The 19,990-nt window shown below is 40.5% G+C and overlaps 1 protein-coding gene across 3 annotated transcripts in view; it reads left to right on the top strand.

Annotated features, from left to right (window-relative positions):
- TNNI3K (TNNI3 interacting kinase) overlaps window positions 1-19,990 on the top strand; it is a 176,206-nt gene that overhangs the window by 107,913 nt on the left and 48,303 nt on the right. For all 3 annotated transcript variants that reach the window (XM_048862616.2, XM_075131732.1, XM_075131731.1), the window contains 3 exons: window positions 3,157-3,209; window positions 5,231-5,283; window positions 6,633-6,765. In XM_048862616.2, coding sequence (XP_048718573.1) covers window positions 3,157-3,209; window positions 5,231-5,283; window positions 6,633-6,765 — 239 coding nt within the window. The remainder of the gene's footprint in view (window positions 1-3,156; window positions 3,210-5,230; window positions 5,284-6,632; window positions 6,766-19,990) is intronic.

Here is a 19,990-nt window from a genome sequence, read left to right as displayed (position 1 = left end):
AGAGTAAGCATTATCTCCATTTTACAGATGAGGAAACTGAGGCATAGAGAGGGCATATGCTTACCCAAGTCCATAGAGCAAGTTAGTGTAAAGATGGGAGTGGAACTCTGGGTTGCTAACTCCCTACTTTGGGTGCTAACCAGTAAGCTATTGTACCTCCCAATTTGTAAAGCTCTACTCAGAAGATAAAGCAGTAATACGTTAAGTCAGTGGTTTTCAACTTGTGGTCCACAAACCACTATGCGGTCTGCAGATTTCCAAAGGGGTCAGCACCCCCATTATAAATTTTTGAGTGTCCGCAAATGAAAAAAGGTTTAAAACCACTGCACTCAGTGATACTAACACCATTTAAGTCAATGGAGCGGTGCCAATTTACACCAATCTGATGAGGTTTAACAATGACAAGGTTCAACAAGGACAAGTGCAGAATCCTGCACTTAGGATGGAAGAATCCCATGCACTGCTACAGACTAGGGATCAAGTGGCTAGGCAGCAGTTCTGCAGAAAAGGACCTAGGGGTTACAGTGGACGAGAAGCTGGATATGAGTCAACAGTGTGCCCTTGTTGCCAAGAAGGCTAACAGCATTTTGGGCTGTATAAGTAGGAGCATTGCCGGCAGATTGAGGGACATGATCATTCCCCTCTGTTCAGCATTGGTGAGGCCTCATCTGGAGTACTGTGTCCAGTTTTGGGCCCCACACTACAAGAAGGATGTGGAAAAATTGGAAAGAGTCCAGCGGAGGGCAACAAAAATTATTAGGGGACTGGAACACATGAGTTATGAGGAGAGGCTGAGGGAACTGGGGATTTTTAGTCTACGGAAGAGAAGAATGAGGGGGGATTTGATAGCTGCTTTCAACTACCTGAAAGGGGGTTCCAAAGAGGATGGCTCTAGACTGTTCTCAGTGGTAGCAGATGACAGAACAAGGAGTAATGGTCTCAAGTTGCAGTGGGGGAGGTTTAGGTTGGATATTAGGAAAAACTTTTTCACTAGGAGGATGGTGAAGCCCTGGAATGGGTTACCTAGGGAGGTTGTGGAATCTCCTTCCTTAGAAGTTTTTAAGGTCAGGCTTGACAAAAGCCTGGCTGGGATGATTTAGTTGGGGATTTGTCCTGCTTTGAGCAGGGGGTTGGATAAGATGACCTCCTGAGGTCCCTTCCAACTCTGATATTCTATGATTCAGATGTGGATCTAGCCCTTTCTGTCAAAAGAGTTTTGACAACAGTCATGAGTTCTCCCATACTTAATTCCCCGAGATACTATGGACAAGGACATCATGGAACTCAAACATGAATAGAGTGTAGGGGTGAAATCCTGGACTCATTAAAATTAATGGCAAAACTCCTGTTAACTTCACTGAGAGCAGGATTTCACCTTGGAGTTTGTTTGCGTAAGTTATAGTATGGATGTTCAGTCTGTCACATTGTCTGGAGTGGTTGATGATTGTGAATGCCTACCCCAAGGCAGACTGTCAAACACCAGGCAGACACCCCAAACTGATGGATCACTATATGAGTCATACCACAGAGTCACAGACAGTCCCCTTAGCTTCTCCAGTCTGTCTTGCCACCCAGGCAAGCTGGACTTAGTGAAAAATGGTCACTTACACCAAAAATCACAAAATATTCAGGTTGCTTCCAGTCCCAAGAGAACAGTCACTTACCCCAGATCATTTGTGCAGGAGGTCAGCCTAGATGATCATAATGGTCCCTTCTAACCTTAGTATCTATGAATTGGTACCCTAAGTCTTACACCAAAGACAAAGCCTGTATCCAGTCCTGTAATAAACTATATAAAGTTAGGAAAAGGAAATGAGAGTAATTTCAGGTTAAAGCAAGCAGGCATATAACACAAATAAGTTACAATCTATATCCTAAGTGTGACAGAGTTGTAGTGATCTGTCAATTCAAAATGTCTTTCAGGGCAAACCCAGGGATAACTGTGGGGGATCTCTCACTTCAGTTTAGAGTCTCTGGCTCCATGTGAATCCAAACAGCAAAGAGATGAAGAATTTTTTTGGGCGTCCATATTTATAGCTTCTTCTCACAGAAACCAAGCTGACATCAACAGTTCTCACAAAGATCTCTTCTTCGTGGTAGTGGTGGTGGGGGGGGGGGTGAGGATGCACTTAACAAAGTCTTTGATCCTTGACATCACACAATAGCTTATTTGCGTTTAATGAACAGGATTTAACAACTTGTTAGAGACTGTCATTTGTATTACACAAGGCTTTTCCCCTGTTTGATGAGTTACATAGTCACAGAGGTTTACAATGCAAATGCTTGCTATCACTTTATAACATGGGGTATGGTTGGATGAGAAGAATACATGCAGCATACTACAAGCATTTTATAAAACACTAAACACATTCTTATCAACTTAACATTTAATATTTATTTTGATAATGCTAACACACAAGTAAGCAAGACTGGTTACCAGTTATGCATTTATAAGTGTTCAGTGAGGTCTGGGGCCTTGGCATGAGCTGGCATCTTGTCTGCGAGCGTCACATAGTCAAAATAAACTGGGCATAAATAGGGGGCGTACAGTATATCTGCTGTTGAAGGCAAGACTGCGTCTAAACCTAAGTGCCTAAAATATTAGAGAAACTATACAAGAATAATGTCTTCACAGAGACATTTTTTTTAAATCTAAGGTAAAAGGTAAGGTAGCTTGTGTCTCATAACAGTGAAGTTTGTACCATATTTTTTCTCATCGTCATGAGACTCCAGTGCCTCCTTGCAGTTATTCCCTAATATTTAGCCTCTACGGGCCTGCTTCTGCTCTTCTATCCATGTAAATTGGGATTAATTTAATGGAGTTACAGTGGTGTAAAACCAGTGTGAGAGGAGAATCAGGCCTTATAATTTTATTTAAAGGCTATCATTGGGTTCATCTTCAAATGTCATCTTTTTCACTTTGTTCTACAACTAATTAGAAAATGACTCTGACATTTTGATTTATAAAATTGTCAAGTTTGCCTTTTTTTAGTCCTCTGAGTAGAGGTAGGTATACTCTGTTGTACAGACAAGCCTCTGCTTAAAAAGGGGTTGAGATACTAGAGAGCACAATAAAGAGGCAGAACCTTAAAATGCACTATTGCTTCAGGGCAGTATCATACAGTTACCTGTGCTAACAATTGTCTTTCTTTACAGCCACAATATTCTACTCTATGAAGATGGCCATGCTGTTGTTGCTGATTTTGGAGGTGAGGTGTTGGTGATTAATCTGAAAAATGTTAGCAAGTTCTCAAAAACTAGTACTCTGTTATCTCTGATGAATCACAAAGTTAATGAGGCTGTACTTTGCTTCATTATTTCTCTGAAAAATATCCCAGAGTGTAGATTTGGGCAATTGCAGTTGTGTCCTACTGAGTTCTGCAGGGTTCCATCTTGTACTTGCTCTTATTAAAGGTGCGTATAGGGTTGTGTGGAGGGTGAGAGAGGAGGCAAGACTACAGTCCATGTACAAGCTACAGTACTTTCAGAATGCCAATAAGCCCCTGCTCCACGTTTCTCATTTAACTCAATCAGTGCAGTTGAACACCTTACCCGCAGTCTAGCTGAGACTGGAGCATGGATGAGGTTCGAATGGCCAGGCCTCAATCCAGATCAGAATGCAGTTGTGGTGATAGGGTGGAGGAAGCAACTGGGGAAAATGACCAGGGTAATGTCTGTCCCTTTAATTGAGGATGTGTTCCTATCTTTTGTTACTAGAGTTCACAGTCCAGGGACAGTGTTGGAGCCCCGCTGTTATCACACAGTCGTAGAGCAGCAGGGATCAGGATAGCTTTCTTTCATCTTTGTCTGGAGAGGAGATTGTGGCTATTCCATTCAGATACGGAACTTTGGGTATGTCTCCACTGCAAAAAAAAAAACATCCGTGAGAGCTAGTCTCAGAGCCCAGGTCAACCGAAGTAGGCTATCAGGGCTCGTGCAATGGGGCTAAAAATTGCAGTGCAGATGTTCCTGCTTGAGCTGGATCCCAGGCTCTGTGACCCACCACCTTTGATCCACACTGCTATTTTCAGCCCCATAGCATGAGCCCGCAAGCCCAAGTCAGTTGACCAGGCTCTGAGACTCACTGCCCCAGGTTTGTGGGGTTTTTTGCAGTCATACCCTTTGTAGACATATCCTTTGTCACCACAGATTTTGGCCAGGCTTCCCCATAATGATCTGAGGCTGATGCAAAATGCAATGGCTCACTAATTAAGTAGATTTTCTGGCTGAGGCACATGTGGCTGCCTGTTGGTGTCTGGGTGGAAGTTAAGGCGTTGGTTTCCACCTATAAAGCCCTAAATGCCCTGGGACATGCCTGTTTGAGATACCAACTCTGTCACTGTGCCACATCAGTGCAGTTGTAATCAGCAGAGGTACTTGAGCATGATTTTAAAGAGAGGGAGGAGGGGGATGCTGGCAGGACAGCATCTGCGAGGGGCCCTTAACTTGGAAATAGTCCAAATTAGAGTCAGCTACTTTGCAAATCCCACCTACTTTCCTAGGCTATTGGAGAAGGAGGGATGCACTGGGGTCTGGTGGTTGTAGGGGTAGCTGAGCAGATAAATATTTTTCTTTTCTGCTGGTTATACTCTGGTTGGGGATGCTACTGGGTGTGTTCTTGTTCGTACAGGTAGGAATGTATTTTTAACATGTCTCAAAGGTACCCAGAATTCTAGGTAGGCACTTATGTATCATTTACATCTAAATAAATCAATCAATATTTCATATATTGCCTTTGCTATAGTCATGCAAGATCTTATGAAACTGAAGTCTACTAGAGCAGCCTTTTATATCACCAGCTTTTATATCACCAGCCAGCTGAAAGGAAGTATGACATTAAATCAGAGTGCCAGTCTTCTGTGCCTTTGAATTTTAGTATAGGTTTTTGGTGTTGTTTGTTTTAAATCTAAATGAAGTTAGACACACCAGTACAGTTAACCCTGAGTTTAAAAACTCTGAGACAGATCCTCAGCTGGTATAAATCACCATGAAAGCCAATGGAGATATGCCAATTTATAGCAGTTGAAGATCTGGCTCACTGATGTAAGAAGCTCCATTTTACTGGGAATAACTTCCTGTATCCTGGTGTAATAGTGGGATATTGTATTTCCTCTTGATTTTACAAAACCCAAATTTTATGGAAGTCCTAGGTTTCCACCAAAACTTCTGTAAAATGAGGTTTATCTGTAGTGTTGTTTATTTAAGAAGCTTTCCTTTTTTTTTGTCTCAGAATCCAGATTTCTGCAGTCCTTGGATGAAGACAACATGACAAAACAACCTGGGGTTTCCTTCTTGTTCTTTTCCATTTAATTAGTATACTATTTTTGTGCAAACTCAGCCTAGGAGAAAATTATGAGATTAGATATGTTTTTTCTGGAATTGATGATGTTGTACAGTGACACTATAACGCTTTGTTTCTTTTGTATGCTAATTTTTTCTTAGTGTTTAAGATCAGCCTTGATAATAGGAGAAATTATTGGATACAAAATATGCACACTATGCAGTCACAAATGGGCTCCCTACTGTGTATCCAAAAACCAATATTGTTATATGGTTCTCATTTTAGCACGATCACCCCTGAATTCTTAGGCATAACATGTAAATCATCCCATATATATACATATTGCTTTCTGATAGTCTGAATTTCTCACAGGGAATCAGTTATCCAACATGGATTTTCTTTCTGAGTTCTTTTCTCAATATAGTTATTTCAAATAAATTGCTCATATGGGCCCAACTTTTTAAAAGACAATACCCAAAAGCTCACAGGCACTTTTGAATACGCACTTTACAAAATGTAGCCATACCCTTTCCTCCTGTGACAAAAAGGTAACAATACATTCATGATACATTGCAGCATCAGAATCTGTTACTCTGGAATAGAGTAGACTACAGTGTTAGAAATAGTGTCATCCTATTAAGAAGCAGTAATCCGAACTAACCATGCAAGAGGGAGAACTGATGGCTGTCGGAGCAGACTTGGTGGCTATTTAGTCCAAGATGATGTTTCACTAAGAAACATCTTTTAACATCTTGGTCTTTTAAGAGCTGTGGATGAAATTCACTCTGGACCAGAGGACCAGAGTAAGACCCACCACTCCTCATGAGCCCAGTGGGTGGCAGGTTGTTTGTGAAGCAGCCACGTAGATGGGTGCCTGCAGCATACAATGATAGCCCAGGAGAGAAGCCAAAGGATTAATGTATACACAGATCCAGTAGTTTTAGTACCCTGCATAGTTGTCATTATCATTATTCCAGCTCCTAATTTGGAGTAGTAGTTAAAGAGAGTTAGACATGCTAACTGGAAGTGTGGATTTCAACTCCTGCACCACTCTCAACCTACTCTTCTCTTACTTAAAGCCTGATTATGCTAGCTTTATGCGGGTGAAATGAATTCTATGCTAATGCTGAAGACACAATATGATGTATGGTGATTTACTGCATGAATTATGTATGCTACCATGACTATTTGTTGTTAAAAGATTTATTTGTTAGCTTGTTGTGAGAAAGAAAGAAAGAAAGAAAGAAAGAAAGAAAGAAAGAAAGAAAGAAAGAAAGAAAGAAAGAAATGTTCCTATGTAAAGGAAGAAAACACTCCATTAACATATTATTGATGGTTTTTTGATCCACAGAACCTACGCTGGATGGCCCCTGAGGTATTCACTCAGTGCACTCGATACACTATAAAAGCTGATGTTTTCAGCTATGCTTTATGTCTCTGGGAACTGTTAACAGGTGAAATTCCATTTGCTCACCTCAAACCAGGTAAGATGCTCACTGAACTAACATGAATACTACCTACATCTCTGAACTGTAATAAAATAGCTGCATTTCATAGCATTAATCAGTATTTTACTAGAATTCATATTATTTGGTGTTCACCTAAAAATTCAGCTTTGTTAAGGTACCAGGAAACATAGGAAATTGAGTGTGCTTCTGGATTTGGGTGGAACCTTGGGGAATGTAGGAATGTCACTCCAGAAACTGTAAAGCCATGGAAGTTTAGGGGATTTTTTCTTGGAGTTGGGAGTGGAGGAAAAGGATGGTAGTTAGAACAACAGCTGTGATATCTGCAAGATTGATCAGACAGGGACTTCAAATAGCTTTCTTACCAGTTGGAAGAAGACAGGTCTATGCATGAAATTTTGTTGTGGGAAAATGTAGTTTTCACTTGTATTGTATTGAATTCTTTACCCAATACAATATAACCATCAACAATTGTGTACAACCCTGTCATCTATCTATCTATCCATCTATCTATCTATCAATCTAATCCTGCTTGTTTCAAAGGTGCCTATCACTGTTGTATCAGGATCTCCTGATTAGGTCAATTACTTTACAAAATAATAATTCAAATGCTAAATGAAATCTCATATATGACTTATTAAATCAATTTAATCCCCAAATTATTAAAATTAATATTAAATTAAATGTATTGTGTGGTATGTAGCATTATGTAAGCAACTTGTTAACAATGATATAACAGACAGTAACTGAAACATCAGTGTTGGAAACAGTTTACTGGGAGCTCTCTTATCTGTGAAATGGCTATAAAGCCATTACTAACATAGAAATGTTTAGGCATGGATCCTTAAGTGCCTCCAATTTTCTGATATTCCTTAAGTTTGAAGTGAATTAATTAATTTCTTTATGAAATCCTGTAGAAGTAACCTATCCCTTATTCCTCTCGACCACATTTTTTAAAGTGGAATTTCACTAATCACTTCTTTTTGAAAACAATTGAGGTAATTATTTTTCTTTTATATATATATTGCTGCTTCACTGTTTGATTTAGGCCAGGCCTGGAATTGGAAGTACCAAACATCACATGACAGTTTATCTTGGAGCCAAAAGCAGGAATTGCAGAAGCTCTTGTAAGAATATCTAGACTCATATGACTTCTAGTCTGATTTTCAGAACAAAGAGTTTGAGATAAGTTCAGATCAGCATCTCAAGGTTCACCCATCAGTAGTTTTCATCAGTCTCTCTTTCCATTGCCTGACTTTAGCTTGCCATATTAAGCAGCAGAGAGTAATACCCATCAATTCAGTTTCTTAGCAGCATCGTAGCAACTGTAGCATCTCGGAAGTCCTGCTTCCAAGCCTGCTAAGGAATGGATGTCCACTCTATTGCTGTCCACCCTTACTGAGTTTCAGTAGCTGTGCAAAATCATCCTCGGTTCTGTTACTTCATCGTCTGCTCTGTCTCTTTCTTTCCCTGTACCACTTTTCTGGTTTTTCCCACTCCTTTACCTCCTCCTCCACCAAACACCTTTTCTAGCACAGGCTCTGTACACAGTAGCCACACATTGCTCCCTATCTTGGCTTATGCATTGAGGCATGGTACCATGGTACTTTTTTGGGTAATGCACCTGTTTTTCCTGAATTGCAAAGTGCAGTTTATTCATTTCCCCTTACTGCGCAGTATGTTCCAGGCAGGAAGATAACATCTTGGTGTTTCATGCTATTCTGCATCCTGGCAATGGTGGTAATAAATCCTACATTACTATGTGCTGATATAGTATAAACTTTTATTTGGAAATTCACTAGAATCCATCAATGCTAAAAACATCACCTGGGTTGAGATATTTATGTATTTCTTGTAAATCTTCACATTCTTGATGTTCCATGGTATTAACCACTTTTGGGTAACTCTGCACATTGCTATTTAACCCTGCTTCCTCTGTGTGAAATTCACCCCTACACAGAGCATTCATGAAAAGTTTTCCACACCAGTTAAATCCTGTTTCTACTCTGAGGGGTTGTCTACGCTACCCGCCGGATCCAGCGGGAGTCGATTTATCGTGTCTAGTATAGACACGATAAATTGACTGCTGAGCACTCTCCCGTCGACTCTGGTACTCCACCAGAACGAGAAGCGCAAGCGGAGTCAACGGGAGAACATTAGCTGTCGACTTACCGCAGTGAAGACACCGCAGTAAGTAGATCTCAGTACATCGACTTCAGCTACGCTATTCACATAACTGAAGTTGCATATCTTAGTTCGACCCCGCACGGTACTGTAGACAAGCCCTGAGGGTGAAAATCCCTAATGGGCATAGGGCCAGCACAAGTGCAGTGTACCACTTAAACCCATAAATGAGATTAAGGCTATAGCTACACTACAAAGTTAAATCGATTTAAATTACGTTGACATACAGCCACCTCTGTAATTAAACCGCTGTTGCATATCCACACTATCTTTCTTGTATCGGCAGAATGCATCCAAAGTAGCAGCTCTGGCATCGACACAGAGAGCAGTGCACCATGGGTAGCTCTAATATCCAGCTTAAGAAGTGAGGAGAGCTAAGGCGAAGAATTATAGAACGAAAGTGGAATTTATTGGAGATGTGGGGGAGGACTCCTTGCTAAGTGAATTAACCCAAACAGTAACAGCTCCTTTTCTTTTTCTTGTATCTATTTCTTCTCTAGCAGTCATGCTGTGGTAGCCACACATAAACACTCCACATTTCCCTATTCTAAGTGTAAATCCTTTGATTCCTGTTTAATTAGGCTTTCTTGTCCTGTCTTTCTCTCCTTAACAGAGGGTGCTTAACTTTTCAGGGCTTTATTTTTGATACATTTAAAGTTACATTTATTGATCTCAGAGTCTGGCACTATTTTTGGTGTCTGTTGGAGGAAGTTTCCCTGTTCCCTTTCCTCTGAGATCTTATTAAATCCAGATTCATTTCTCTTCTGCCCTTTGTACAATTATGCTACTTTTATGCTACTTTTACAAACCTTTGGAGGTCTTCACACTGTTCAGAAAGTCAGCTTTTATTATACAGATGGTGTAGCTGTCATTAGCATCAATAACAAGGGGCATTCCAATTCAGTATATAGTGTGGAATTTCTAAACGGCATTAGCTATTTATAGCTTCCCAGTCATTCATTTCTATCTCGGCTGACATTTGAATATAGTCGTCAGATATCTGACTCAATCCTACTTCAGTTTCTAGTAATATACAGCATTAATTGTCAACCCAGATTCCAAACCTGAATCTCATTCCTCCATTTTATCTCTCTGCCCATTGCAGTACCTTGTTTTCTGACCATGTAATTGAAGATCCAGAGTGTGCCATCTAGGACATAGGTCCAGTGCCCTGCAGCCCAAATCTTCATCTCCTTGTGCATGACATGACCATTCCTGCCATTTATCCCATTTCATTCTGAGTTAACCATTTGTCTACTGTATAAGATACCAGATGTGTGAGGAAAACACTCCTGCTATACTAAGTATATTGTCAGTATTCCACTGCACATAAGCTAGAGCACAATACAGCAACAAAATGGTATAGAGATGTATTCCTTGCTGATCAGCAGCTACCAGGGTGATGGAAGCATTATAAGTAGATAGATGAATAGGAGGAAGAACAAAAGAAAGGGGAACATGAATCCCATGTGTGATGGGGTGCCCAGAGTGCAGCCTGGGACTGTGGGACTGCTGTGCCCACTTGAACTCTCTCCAGCTTGGGCTGTCTCTCACGGTGCCTTGCTACTCACCAGTAGCAAACCTCTCCAGGTGCTATCACTCAGCACAACCGCATGTGGAGCCCCACACCCAGCTATATTGCATGAATGCTCCCAGAGCCACTCATGAATCACACAGGGAAAGGCATCAGTCAAATTCCCCCAGCTCCTAGCACTGTACCTCAGATTTATACAAAATTTGCACACATACAAAATGGGAAATGACTGCCTAGGAAAGAGTACTACGGAAAGGGATCTTGGCATCATAGTGGACCATAAGTTAAATATGAGTCAACAGTGTAACACTGTTGCAAAAAAAGCGAACCTCATTCTGGGATGTCTTAGCAGGAGCGTTGTAGGTAAAACACGAGAAGTAGTTCTTCCACTCTACTCTGTGCTGATTAGGCCTCAGCTGGAGTATTGGCACCACAAAAGATGTAGAGAAATTGGAGAAAGTCCAGAGAAGAGCAACAAAAATGATTAAAGGTCTAGAAAATATGATCTATAAGGGAAGATTGAAAAAATTAGGTTTGTTTAGTCTGGAAAAGAAGAGACTGGGAGGGGACATTATAACAGTTTTCAAGTACATAAAAGGTTGTTACAAGGAGGAGGGAGAAAAATTGTTCTTCTTAACCTCTGAGGATAGGACAAGAAGCAATGGGCTTAAATTGCAGCAAGGGAGGTTTAGGTTGGATATGAGGAAAAAAATTTCTAACTGTCAGGGTGGTTAAGCACTGGAATAAATTGCCTAGGGAGGTTGTGGAATCTCCATCATTGGAGATTTTTAAGAGCAGGTTAGACAAACACCTGTCAGGAATAGTCTAGGTTGGGGTGGCCAACCTGTGGCTCCAGAGCCGCTTCAGAAGTTAATATGCAACTCCTTGGATAGGCACCGACTCCAGGGCTGGAGCTTTAGGCACCAACTTTCCAATGTGCCGGGGGATGCTCACTGCTCAACCCCTGGCTCTTCCACAGGCCCTAACCCCCAGCCCACCCCTTCCCACCCCCTCCTCTGATCCTGCAGTGCCCTCGCTCCTCCCCCTCCTGCATGCCACGGAACAGCTGATTGGGAGGGGAGGGGGAAGCGCTAATTGGTGGAGCTGCTGGTGGGTGAGAGATGCTGGGAGCAGGGTCGGGGAGCTTATGAGGGGCTGCTGATGTATTACTGTGGCTCTTTGGCAATGTACATTGGTAAATTCTGGCTCCTTCTCAGGCTCAGGTTGGCCACCCCTAGTCTAGGTAATACCTAGTCCTGCCATCAGTGCAGGGGACTGGACTAGATGACCTCCTGAAGTCCCTTCCAGTCCTGTGATTCTATGATTCTATGAATATACCGTCATGCACTGCTCAAGACAAGCAGTGTAAATATATTCATTCACCACTTCATCAGTGGCAAGTGGACATACACCTCTACAACAGATAGATTTTAAGTGATTATAAGTGATAGGTTAATAGTCAGAGTTAGTTACCAAAAGAAAAGTAAATATAAGCATGCAGTCTAACCTCTCACCCCTATTAGACTGGGCAACATCTAGATTAAGCAGTTTTTCTCACCCTACTGGATATTGCAGTTCATAGTACACAGATTTCACCTTTGAATTCTTGGCCTCCTCGCTTGGAGTCTCAAGTCTTCAGTGTCCTTGTTGCTTGCAGCATAGGTGGGGCAGGAGAAAAGGCCAAGCATGGGGCCCCCGTGTTCTGTTTTATATCCTCAGTCCCATGTGCTTGTAGAACACAAGCCTAGACATGTCTCGGCATTGCTGAGTCCCAAGCAAGATTGAGCAGTTCCCCTGGTGTGGCCTCATGCAGGTGAGTCATTGAATTGTAGCTCCCTTGCTGGACAATGGCTGTTGATGCTTTGTTTGACACTCCACCTGGGCATTGGTTACTCTCCTTGCTGTTGTCTCTGGGGGGCTAATATCTGGCTGATACCCCAACTTATAGCATGTTTTAGTGACAATCATACAACACAATTCTCATAACTTCATATGCATTAATGATATACATATATGGACAGAAAAATGACTTTCAGCAGATCATAACCTTTCCCCAATACCTCACACTGCCTGCTATATATGCAAGATCACACTCATATATAAATGAGGAACATGGGGGTTACAGGGCTCTCACCCAAGATACAGAATGTCACACCATGTTTCCGAAAGGTGTCATGATTTAATTTTTCTTCCCTGTCTGGTATTCTTTTCTTTGGTACTTTTTATTCCTGTTTATCTTCACCTGCTGAACCACATGCCCCTTCAGCTAGATGAGCATGGGTTCATTGGTTTCTGCTTCTGTTCTTGCAGCTCCTCAGAAGTCCATTTTCAGTCCCATTTATTTTGACTCCTGCTAAATCAATGCCCTTTCTATAGTCTCTTTTTGATGACTCCCTGCTTACCAACTAAAAGAGCTCCCTCTCTTTGTTTGAACCCCATCTTAAAATGTACTTCCACAAGGCCTTTCAGTAGTAAGTGTTGGCCTAATTCTACTCCCATTAAAGTCAATGAACACTTTTGAAAATCTCATCCATCACCATCATTGTTACCCTTACATAACACTCAGATTTTTCAAAACATCAACTAATTAACCCTCCCAACTGCTCTGTAAGGTAGGGGAATTTTATTATCCCCAGTTTACAGTTGGGGAAACTAAGACAGAAAATGAAATGATTTGCACAAGGCCACAAATCAGGTCAGTTTCAGATTCAGGATTAGAACTCAGTAGTTCCTGGCTTATAGCCTCTGCTCCTGGACTCCACTGCCTCTCAAACCATACTGCCTAAGAAATGTATTGTATATTTAAATATGAAAACTATGTTTGAACTTCATTTTGTACATCTGATTTAGGGCCATATCTTGCAAACACCTATTGTGGGGATCAGGCATCTTTCATAGCCTATATACAAATTCCACCCTCATTATTCCATAAATTCAGATGAGTGTTTAAAACATAAATCCCATATTTTTCACCAACTATACATTTTAAGATGTTGAGAGGTACATTTTCTTTTTAAACATTTTTGTATGCTGTCTGTGGAGTTCTGAAGCTTTACTTATATACTCTTAACCTTCCCTCTGTCTAATATTGACCTTTGTACATGCACAGAAGTATGGGAAGCCATTCAGGTCAAGTACATTGGAATACTTAGATGTTGGAAAGAATACCTAACTATAAAACTTAGCACTTGTAAAATCTATACATCACGCTTTGAAATGGATGTTGTCTTTGCAGTAATAGCACCTCTATATCTTCTAGTGTATCAAGTGTATTATCCAATTCAGTAAGGGTATGCTCTATACAGAATTAGATATCCATTTTTCAGATTGTATAAAGAGTCTCATGGCTATTGAATCAAAATCACTCCTTATGTTATCAAATGGAGCATCTATTGAATCAAATGGAATCCCCAGTGAAATCATTTCAGTATTAAGTCAAATATAATATTTGTTGAATACCATATCATGTAATTCTATAGTACCAAAGACTGCAGCACGTCCCATGGTCAGTAATGAAAAACTACTGTATGTGCTCAACAATGCCAACTCCCAAAACTGGTGAGATAACAGTATACAATATAGAACTGAGATAATTATACTGAGGAGTTATCAGAAAATGCACTCATTGCTAGTATATAATGAGCACAGAAGTGATCTCTGCTCTAAGGACCTTATAATCTAAGGCCCAGTCTATACTACAGTTACACTGGAGCTAGGGAACCTGGTTACAACTCATTGTCCCTTTACCAATATGATTAAAGTCCAGTCTACTCTACCTATTAAAGCCATGTTTGTAACCAGTTTAGGGAACAACTGACTTGTACAACCAAACATGGCTGAATTTGTAGTGAAGACAAGCCATAAAGGCCGTATTTTGCAAACATCTATTAGTGCATGTCCAGGAGTAATAAACAGGAGTTTTGGCTGCAGATCCAGTGCTTAACCTAGAGGGTCTTGATGAGTGGCGTATTTGGTCTGTCATTATCTGGACAGATGCAAAGATGGAAAACTGCTATATTAAAAAGAAGAAAACAGTGTCTAGAAAGGATTTAGATGTTATGCCCATCAGAACAACATGGTAGTTTTTATCAGTCATATAAGGCGTTTGTTGGATAGTTAAAGATCAGTTGTGAAGATGAATTGCACTTAACAAATGATATAAATCAAAGATTAAACAATTGAGAGCACTGGAGTAGCTTCTCTTTGAAATCTTGAGTGCTCTGTTGCCATAAAGAAGTCAGTTTGTTCTTTGAGGCAGGACTGTGGGGGCACAGAGTGTTGCTATCTATTTAAACATCTATTGTTCTTTCTATCTTAATTATTTAATCAGTAAAAAGAAAAGGAGTACTTGTGGCACCTTAGAGACTAACCAATTTATTTGAGCATGAGCTTTCGTGAGCTACAGCTCACTTCATCAGATGTTTACCGTGGAAACTGCAGCAGACTTTATATACACACAGAAATCATGAAACAATACCTCCTCCCACCCCACTGTCCTGCTGGTAATAGCTTATCTAAAGTGATCAACAGGTGGGCCATTTTTGTTGATCACTTTAGATAAGCTATTACCAGCAGGACAGTGGGGTGGGAGGAGGTATTGTTTCATGATTTCTGTGTGTATATAAAGTCTGCTGCAGTTTCCACGGTAAACATCTGATGAAGTGAGCTGTAGCTCACGAAAGCTCATGCTCAAATAAATTGGTTAGTCTCTAAGGTGCCACAAGTACTCCTTTTCTTTTTGCGAATACAGACTAACACGGCTGTTCCTCTGAAACCTATTTAATCAGTGTTATCCATATAGCACTGTCATAAAAATGAAGGGAAGGGTAACCACCTTTCTGTATACAATGCTATAAAATCCCTCCTGGCCAGAGGGAAAACCTTTTCACCTGTAAAGAGTTAAGAAGCTAAGATAACATCGCTGGCACCTGACCAAAATGACCAATGAGAAGACAAGATACTTTCAAATCGGGAGGGGGGGGAAACGAAGGGTCTGTCTGTCTGTATGATGTTTTTGCCGGGAACAGATCAGGAATGCAGACTGAGAACTTCTGTAAAGTTAGTAAGTAATCTAGCTAGAAATGCGTTAGATTTCCTTTTGTTTAATGGCTGGTAAAATACGCTGTGCTGAATGGAATGTATATTCCTGTTTTTGTGTCTTTTTGTAACTTAAGGTTTTGCCTAGAGGGATTCTCTATGTTTTGAATCTGATTATCCTGTAAGGTATTTACCATCCTGATTTTACAGAGGTGATTCTTTTACCTTTTCTGTAATTAAAATTCTTCTTTTAAGAATCTGATTGATTTTTCATTGGTCTTAAGATCCAAGGGTTTGGGTCTTGTTCAACTGTACAAATTGGTGAGGATTCTTATCAAGCCTTCCCCAGGAAAGGCGGTGTAGGGCTTGGAGGGATATTTTGGGGGGAAGACGTCTCCAAGTGGGCTCTTTCCTATTCTTTGTTTAACACGCTTGGTGGTGGCAGCATAGGGTCCAAGGACAAGGCAAAGTTTGTACCTTGGGGAAGTTTTTAACCTCAGCTGGTAAGAATAAGCTTAGAGGGTCTTTCATGCAGGTCCCCAGATCTGTACCCTAGAGTTCAGAGTGGGGAAGGAACCTTGACAAGCACCAACCACTGTTCATCTCTGTGATGATCTGGAGTAGGAAACACCAGCAGTAGAAATAGATGACAACTAATACACTAAGGTGAAATCTTGACCCCATTGAAGTGAATGGGAGTTTTGTCATTGGCTTTATTGGAATCAGAATTTCACCCCACAGTTGGGAAAGTCTAGGTCCAGATCCACATCTGAACTCTGCAGCTGCCCTGTATTTCTATAACAGACTGAGCCTAAACCCTAAATCCAGACACTTGCTGCATTTTGAGGAGATTGGCTATAGAGCTGCACTCTGAGGCTCAGGCCCATCTTTAAACAGAAGATAGGATAGAATTTTGAAAATTGCAAGGAGAAAACAAATTGTCCTGAGGACCACATCCCCTTCTCCCCTTGCTTCATTTCCCCCATCTTCTGGTGTGAGTCAAGCAGAGTATGAAGCTGGTGCCCTCTGGGAGCTTTTACCCTCTGAAGAGTATTCTGTCCTTTTTTGTGTCCTAACAAGTTGTTGCTTCCCGTTGCCATCCCACACCACTTTTCTGAAGACCAGTGGCTTAGTTCTCTACCCAAGCCTGTTGTCCTTGTCCACGTAGTCTGAGTTTCTCATAAATACAGTCATGATTCTCCATTTTAAAAATACCCTGTTGCATTTTTAGGTGCTATTCAAAGTCAGCAGTAGATGTGGGCAGATGGCTGATGGGCAACATCCCTAGCTTCAGAGAGTTCATGTAAGGCCTTGGAGGAAGGAAAGCATCCTAATGTGGTACAAGGCCCTCTTGAATAGTTTTCTCATATACAAATTTATTCTGGCCCAGGCCTGTGAACCAGCTTTCAGTATATTTACAGGAAGAATTTAAAAGCACAGTGTCACAAATATTTTAAAACTATGGATGTGAAACTGGAAGCAGAAACTGAACACATATGTCCTGCCTGGCCCATAAGAGCCCCAGTATTATGGGAGCATGAGTGCACAGGAAAACTGGCTGTGTCATAGAATCATAGAAATGTAGGGCTGGAAGAGACCTTGAGAGGTCATCTAATCCAGTCCCCTGTACTCAAGGCAGGACTAGGTAATAACTAGACCATTCCTGACAGGTGTTTGTCTAATCTGTTTTTTAAAACATCCAGTGACAGAGATTCCACAACCTTTCTAGGCAATTTGTTCCAGTGCTTAACCACCCGGACAGTTGAGAAGTTTTTCCTAATGTCCAACCTAAACCTCCCTTACTGCAATTTAAGCCCATTGCTTCTTGTCCTATCTTCAGAGGTTAACGAGAACATTTTTTCACCCTCCTCCTTGTAACAACCTTTTATGTACTTGAAGACTGTTATCATGTCCCCTCCTCAAGCTTCTCTTCTCCAGACTAAACAAACCCAATTTTTTCAATCTTTTTTTCATGTTTTCTAGGCCTTTAATCATATTTGTTGCTCTCCACTCTCTAATTTTTCCACATCTTTCCTGAAATGTGGTAACCAGAATTATATGCAATACTCCAGATGAGGCCTTATCAGTGCAGAGTGGAGCGGAAGAATTACTTCTTGCATCTTGCTTACAAAACTCCTGCTAATACATCCCATAATGATACTTTTTTTTTACAACAGTGTTACATTGTTGACTCATCTTTAGCTACAACCTACAGAACACTTTCTGCAGTTCTCCTTCCTAGGCAGTCATTTCCCATTTTGTATATGTGCAACTGATTATTCCATCCTAACTGGAGGACTTTGCATTTTTCTGTGTTAAATTTCATCCTGTTTAATCTTGTTTTGTGTCTTGGCCTTTCTAACTTTGTCCCTACATAGCTGTGTTGTTTGTTTGTATTCATCCTTTATAATTTGACCTAGTTTCCACTTTTTGTAGGACTCTTTTTTGAGTTTCAGATTATTGAAGATCTCCTGGTGAAAGCCACAGTGGTCTCGTGCCATATTTCCTGTCTTTCCTATGAGGTGGGATAGTTGCTCTTGTGCCCTTAAGAACATCTCTTTGAAAAACTGCCAACTCTCTCAAATTGTTTTTCCTCTTAAGTTGCTTCCCATGGGATCTTATCTACCAACTCCCTGAGTTTGCTAAAGTTTGCCTTCTTGAAATCTATTGTCTTTATTCTGCTGTTCTCCGTCCTACTATTCCTTGGAATCATGAACTCTATCATTTCATGATCACTTTCACCCAAGCTGCCTTCCACTTTCAAATTCTCAACCAGTTTCTCTTCCCTATTTGTCAGAATCAAATCTAGAACAGCCTCCCCCCTAGTTGTTTTCTCCACCTTCTGAAATAAAAAATTGTCTCCAATACATTCCAGGAACTTGTTGGATAATCTGTGCCCTGCTGTATTTATTTTCCAACAGGTGTCTGGGTAGCTGATGTCCCCCATCAACACCAAGTCCTGTGCTTTGGATTATTTTGTTAGTTGTTTAAAAAAAGCTACAGCCACCTCTTCTTCCTGGTTAGGTGGTCTATAGTAGACCCCCTACCCTGACATCACCCATATCCCTTTTAGCCTTACGCAGAGACTTCCAACACGTCTATTTCCTATTTCCATCTCTGTCTCAGTCCAAGTGTATACATCTTTGATATGTCATCAGTTTTTAATAATGTGAACAGCGTTCCCCAGTCAGAAGGCTGACTTTTCAATACAACTGTTCCCTCGGTTTTAGTAAAAAAAAATGTATTCCTTAGTATCTCCAATTGTTTATCATTTCAATAGAATGGTTCGTGTAACATATGGAAAAGAGACTATTTCCGATTAAAATCTATGGTATTTCACATAACTTATATATAAACCTGTTTTTTCATTGTTATAAAATTCTGTAGGACTCTTTCAAAGTATCTGCATGACAGTTCATGCAAATATTTCTATGAATTTCCATGACAGTTTCTCTTTCTATGAACACCCTTGAGAACAAAAAATCCTATTACTAATGACTACGGGAAATGAATCAAAGAGGTGAAATAAGATCCAAAACTTTGCAATTTTTATTAAAATTGATGTTTATCAATGCTTTTTTTGCGTCGTGCATGGAGTTCTGTTTACACACACACACATACTGCCCTCTGTGTGTGTGTGCATGGTATGATAAGAGTGTGTATGTGTGTGTGTATGATACACACACATAGAGGGAGAGAGAGATCACAGTACTCCGTGTGTGTATGTATATATCATACCATGAGTAGCCCACTTGTGTCAACCTAAATTTTGGGGTGTTCTTCTATCCCTAATAGATAGCACGGTCTTCCTGTAGTATATTGTGGGAAAAGCGAAGGAGAGTGTGGATAGATAGATAGTAGGTTATATTTATTTTTCATTAACATCTTTTTTTCCCCATCTGCTCTGATTCACTGTCTCTCCTACGCAGAACATGAACCCAGTAATGTTTGAATCACACTTTCAAACCCACGTTAGAATGGGATCAAAATTAGGCAAAATGTGTTTGCCCATCCCTACTGCTACATTTCACAGAATATATCTGATATTAACATTCTGAAACTTCATTACAGTGACAAAGATTCCAATGAGAACAGACAATGGCACAAATTAATCTATTCTTGTGACAAAGACTGTAATGAGAATGGGACATGGTTAAAAAAAATTAAACCATTCTTGTTACAATCTCAAGATTGCAATCTCCTGGTCCCCCTCAGATGCTATATACTCCAGTGATGTATCACTTAATCATGTCAGTTTAACAAAGAATTTTACTTAGCTCTTGCTATGAGGCTGGCATACATTTGCTTTGACTTTCCACAGCTAAACTGTTTTAAAAGAATGCAGTGGGATTAATTATGGTTTTTAAATCACTGTATATATAAACAAAATTAGAAAAACATTTGGGCAGGTTTTTCTTAGTCAGCTGCAACTAGCACATATAAAAAGGCACTCAGATTTTTTTGGTGTTGCTGTTGTTTTTTGTTAAA

This window comes from Caretta caretta, chromosome 8, assembly GCF_965140235.1.
Source record: "Caretta caretta isolate rCarCar2 chromosome 8, rCarCar1.hap1, whole genome shotgun sequence".
Taxonomy (NCBI): Eukaryota; Metazoa; Chordata; order Testudines; family Cheloniidae; genus Caretta; species Caretta caretta.
This window is presented reverse-complemented; position numbering and strand designations above follow the sequence as displayed.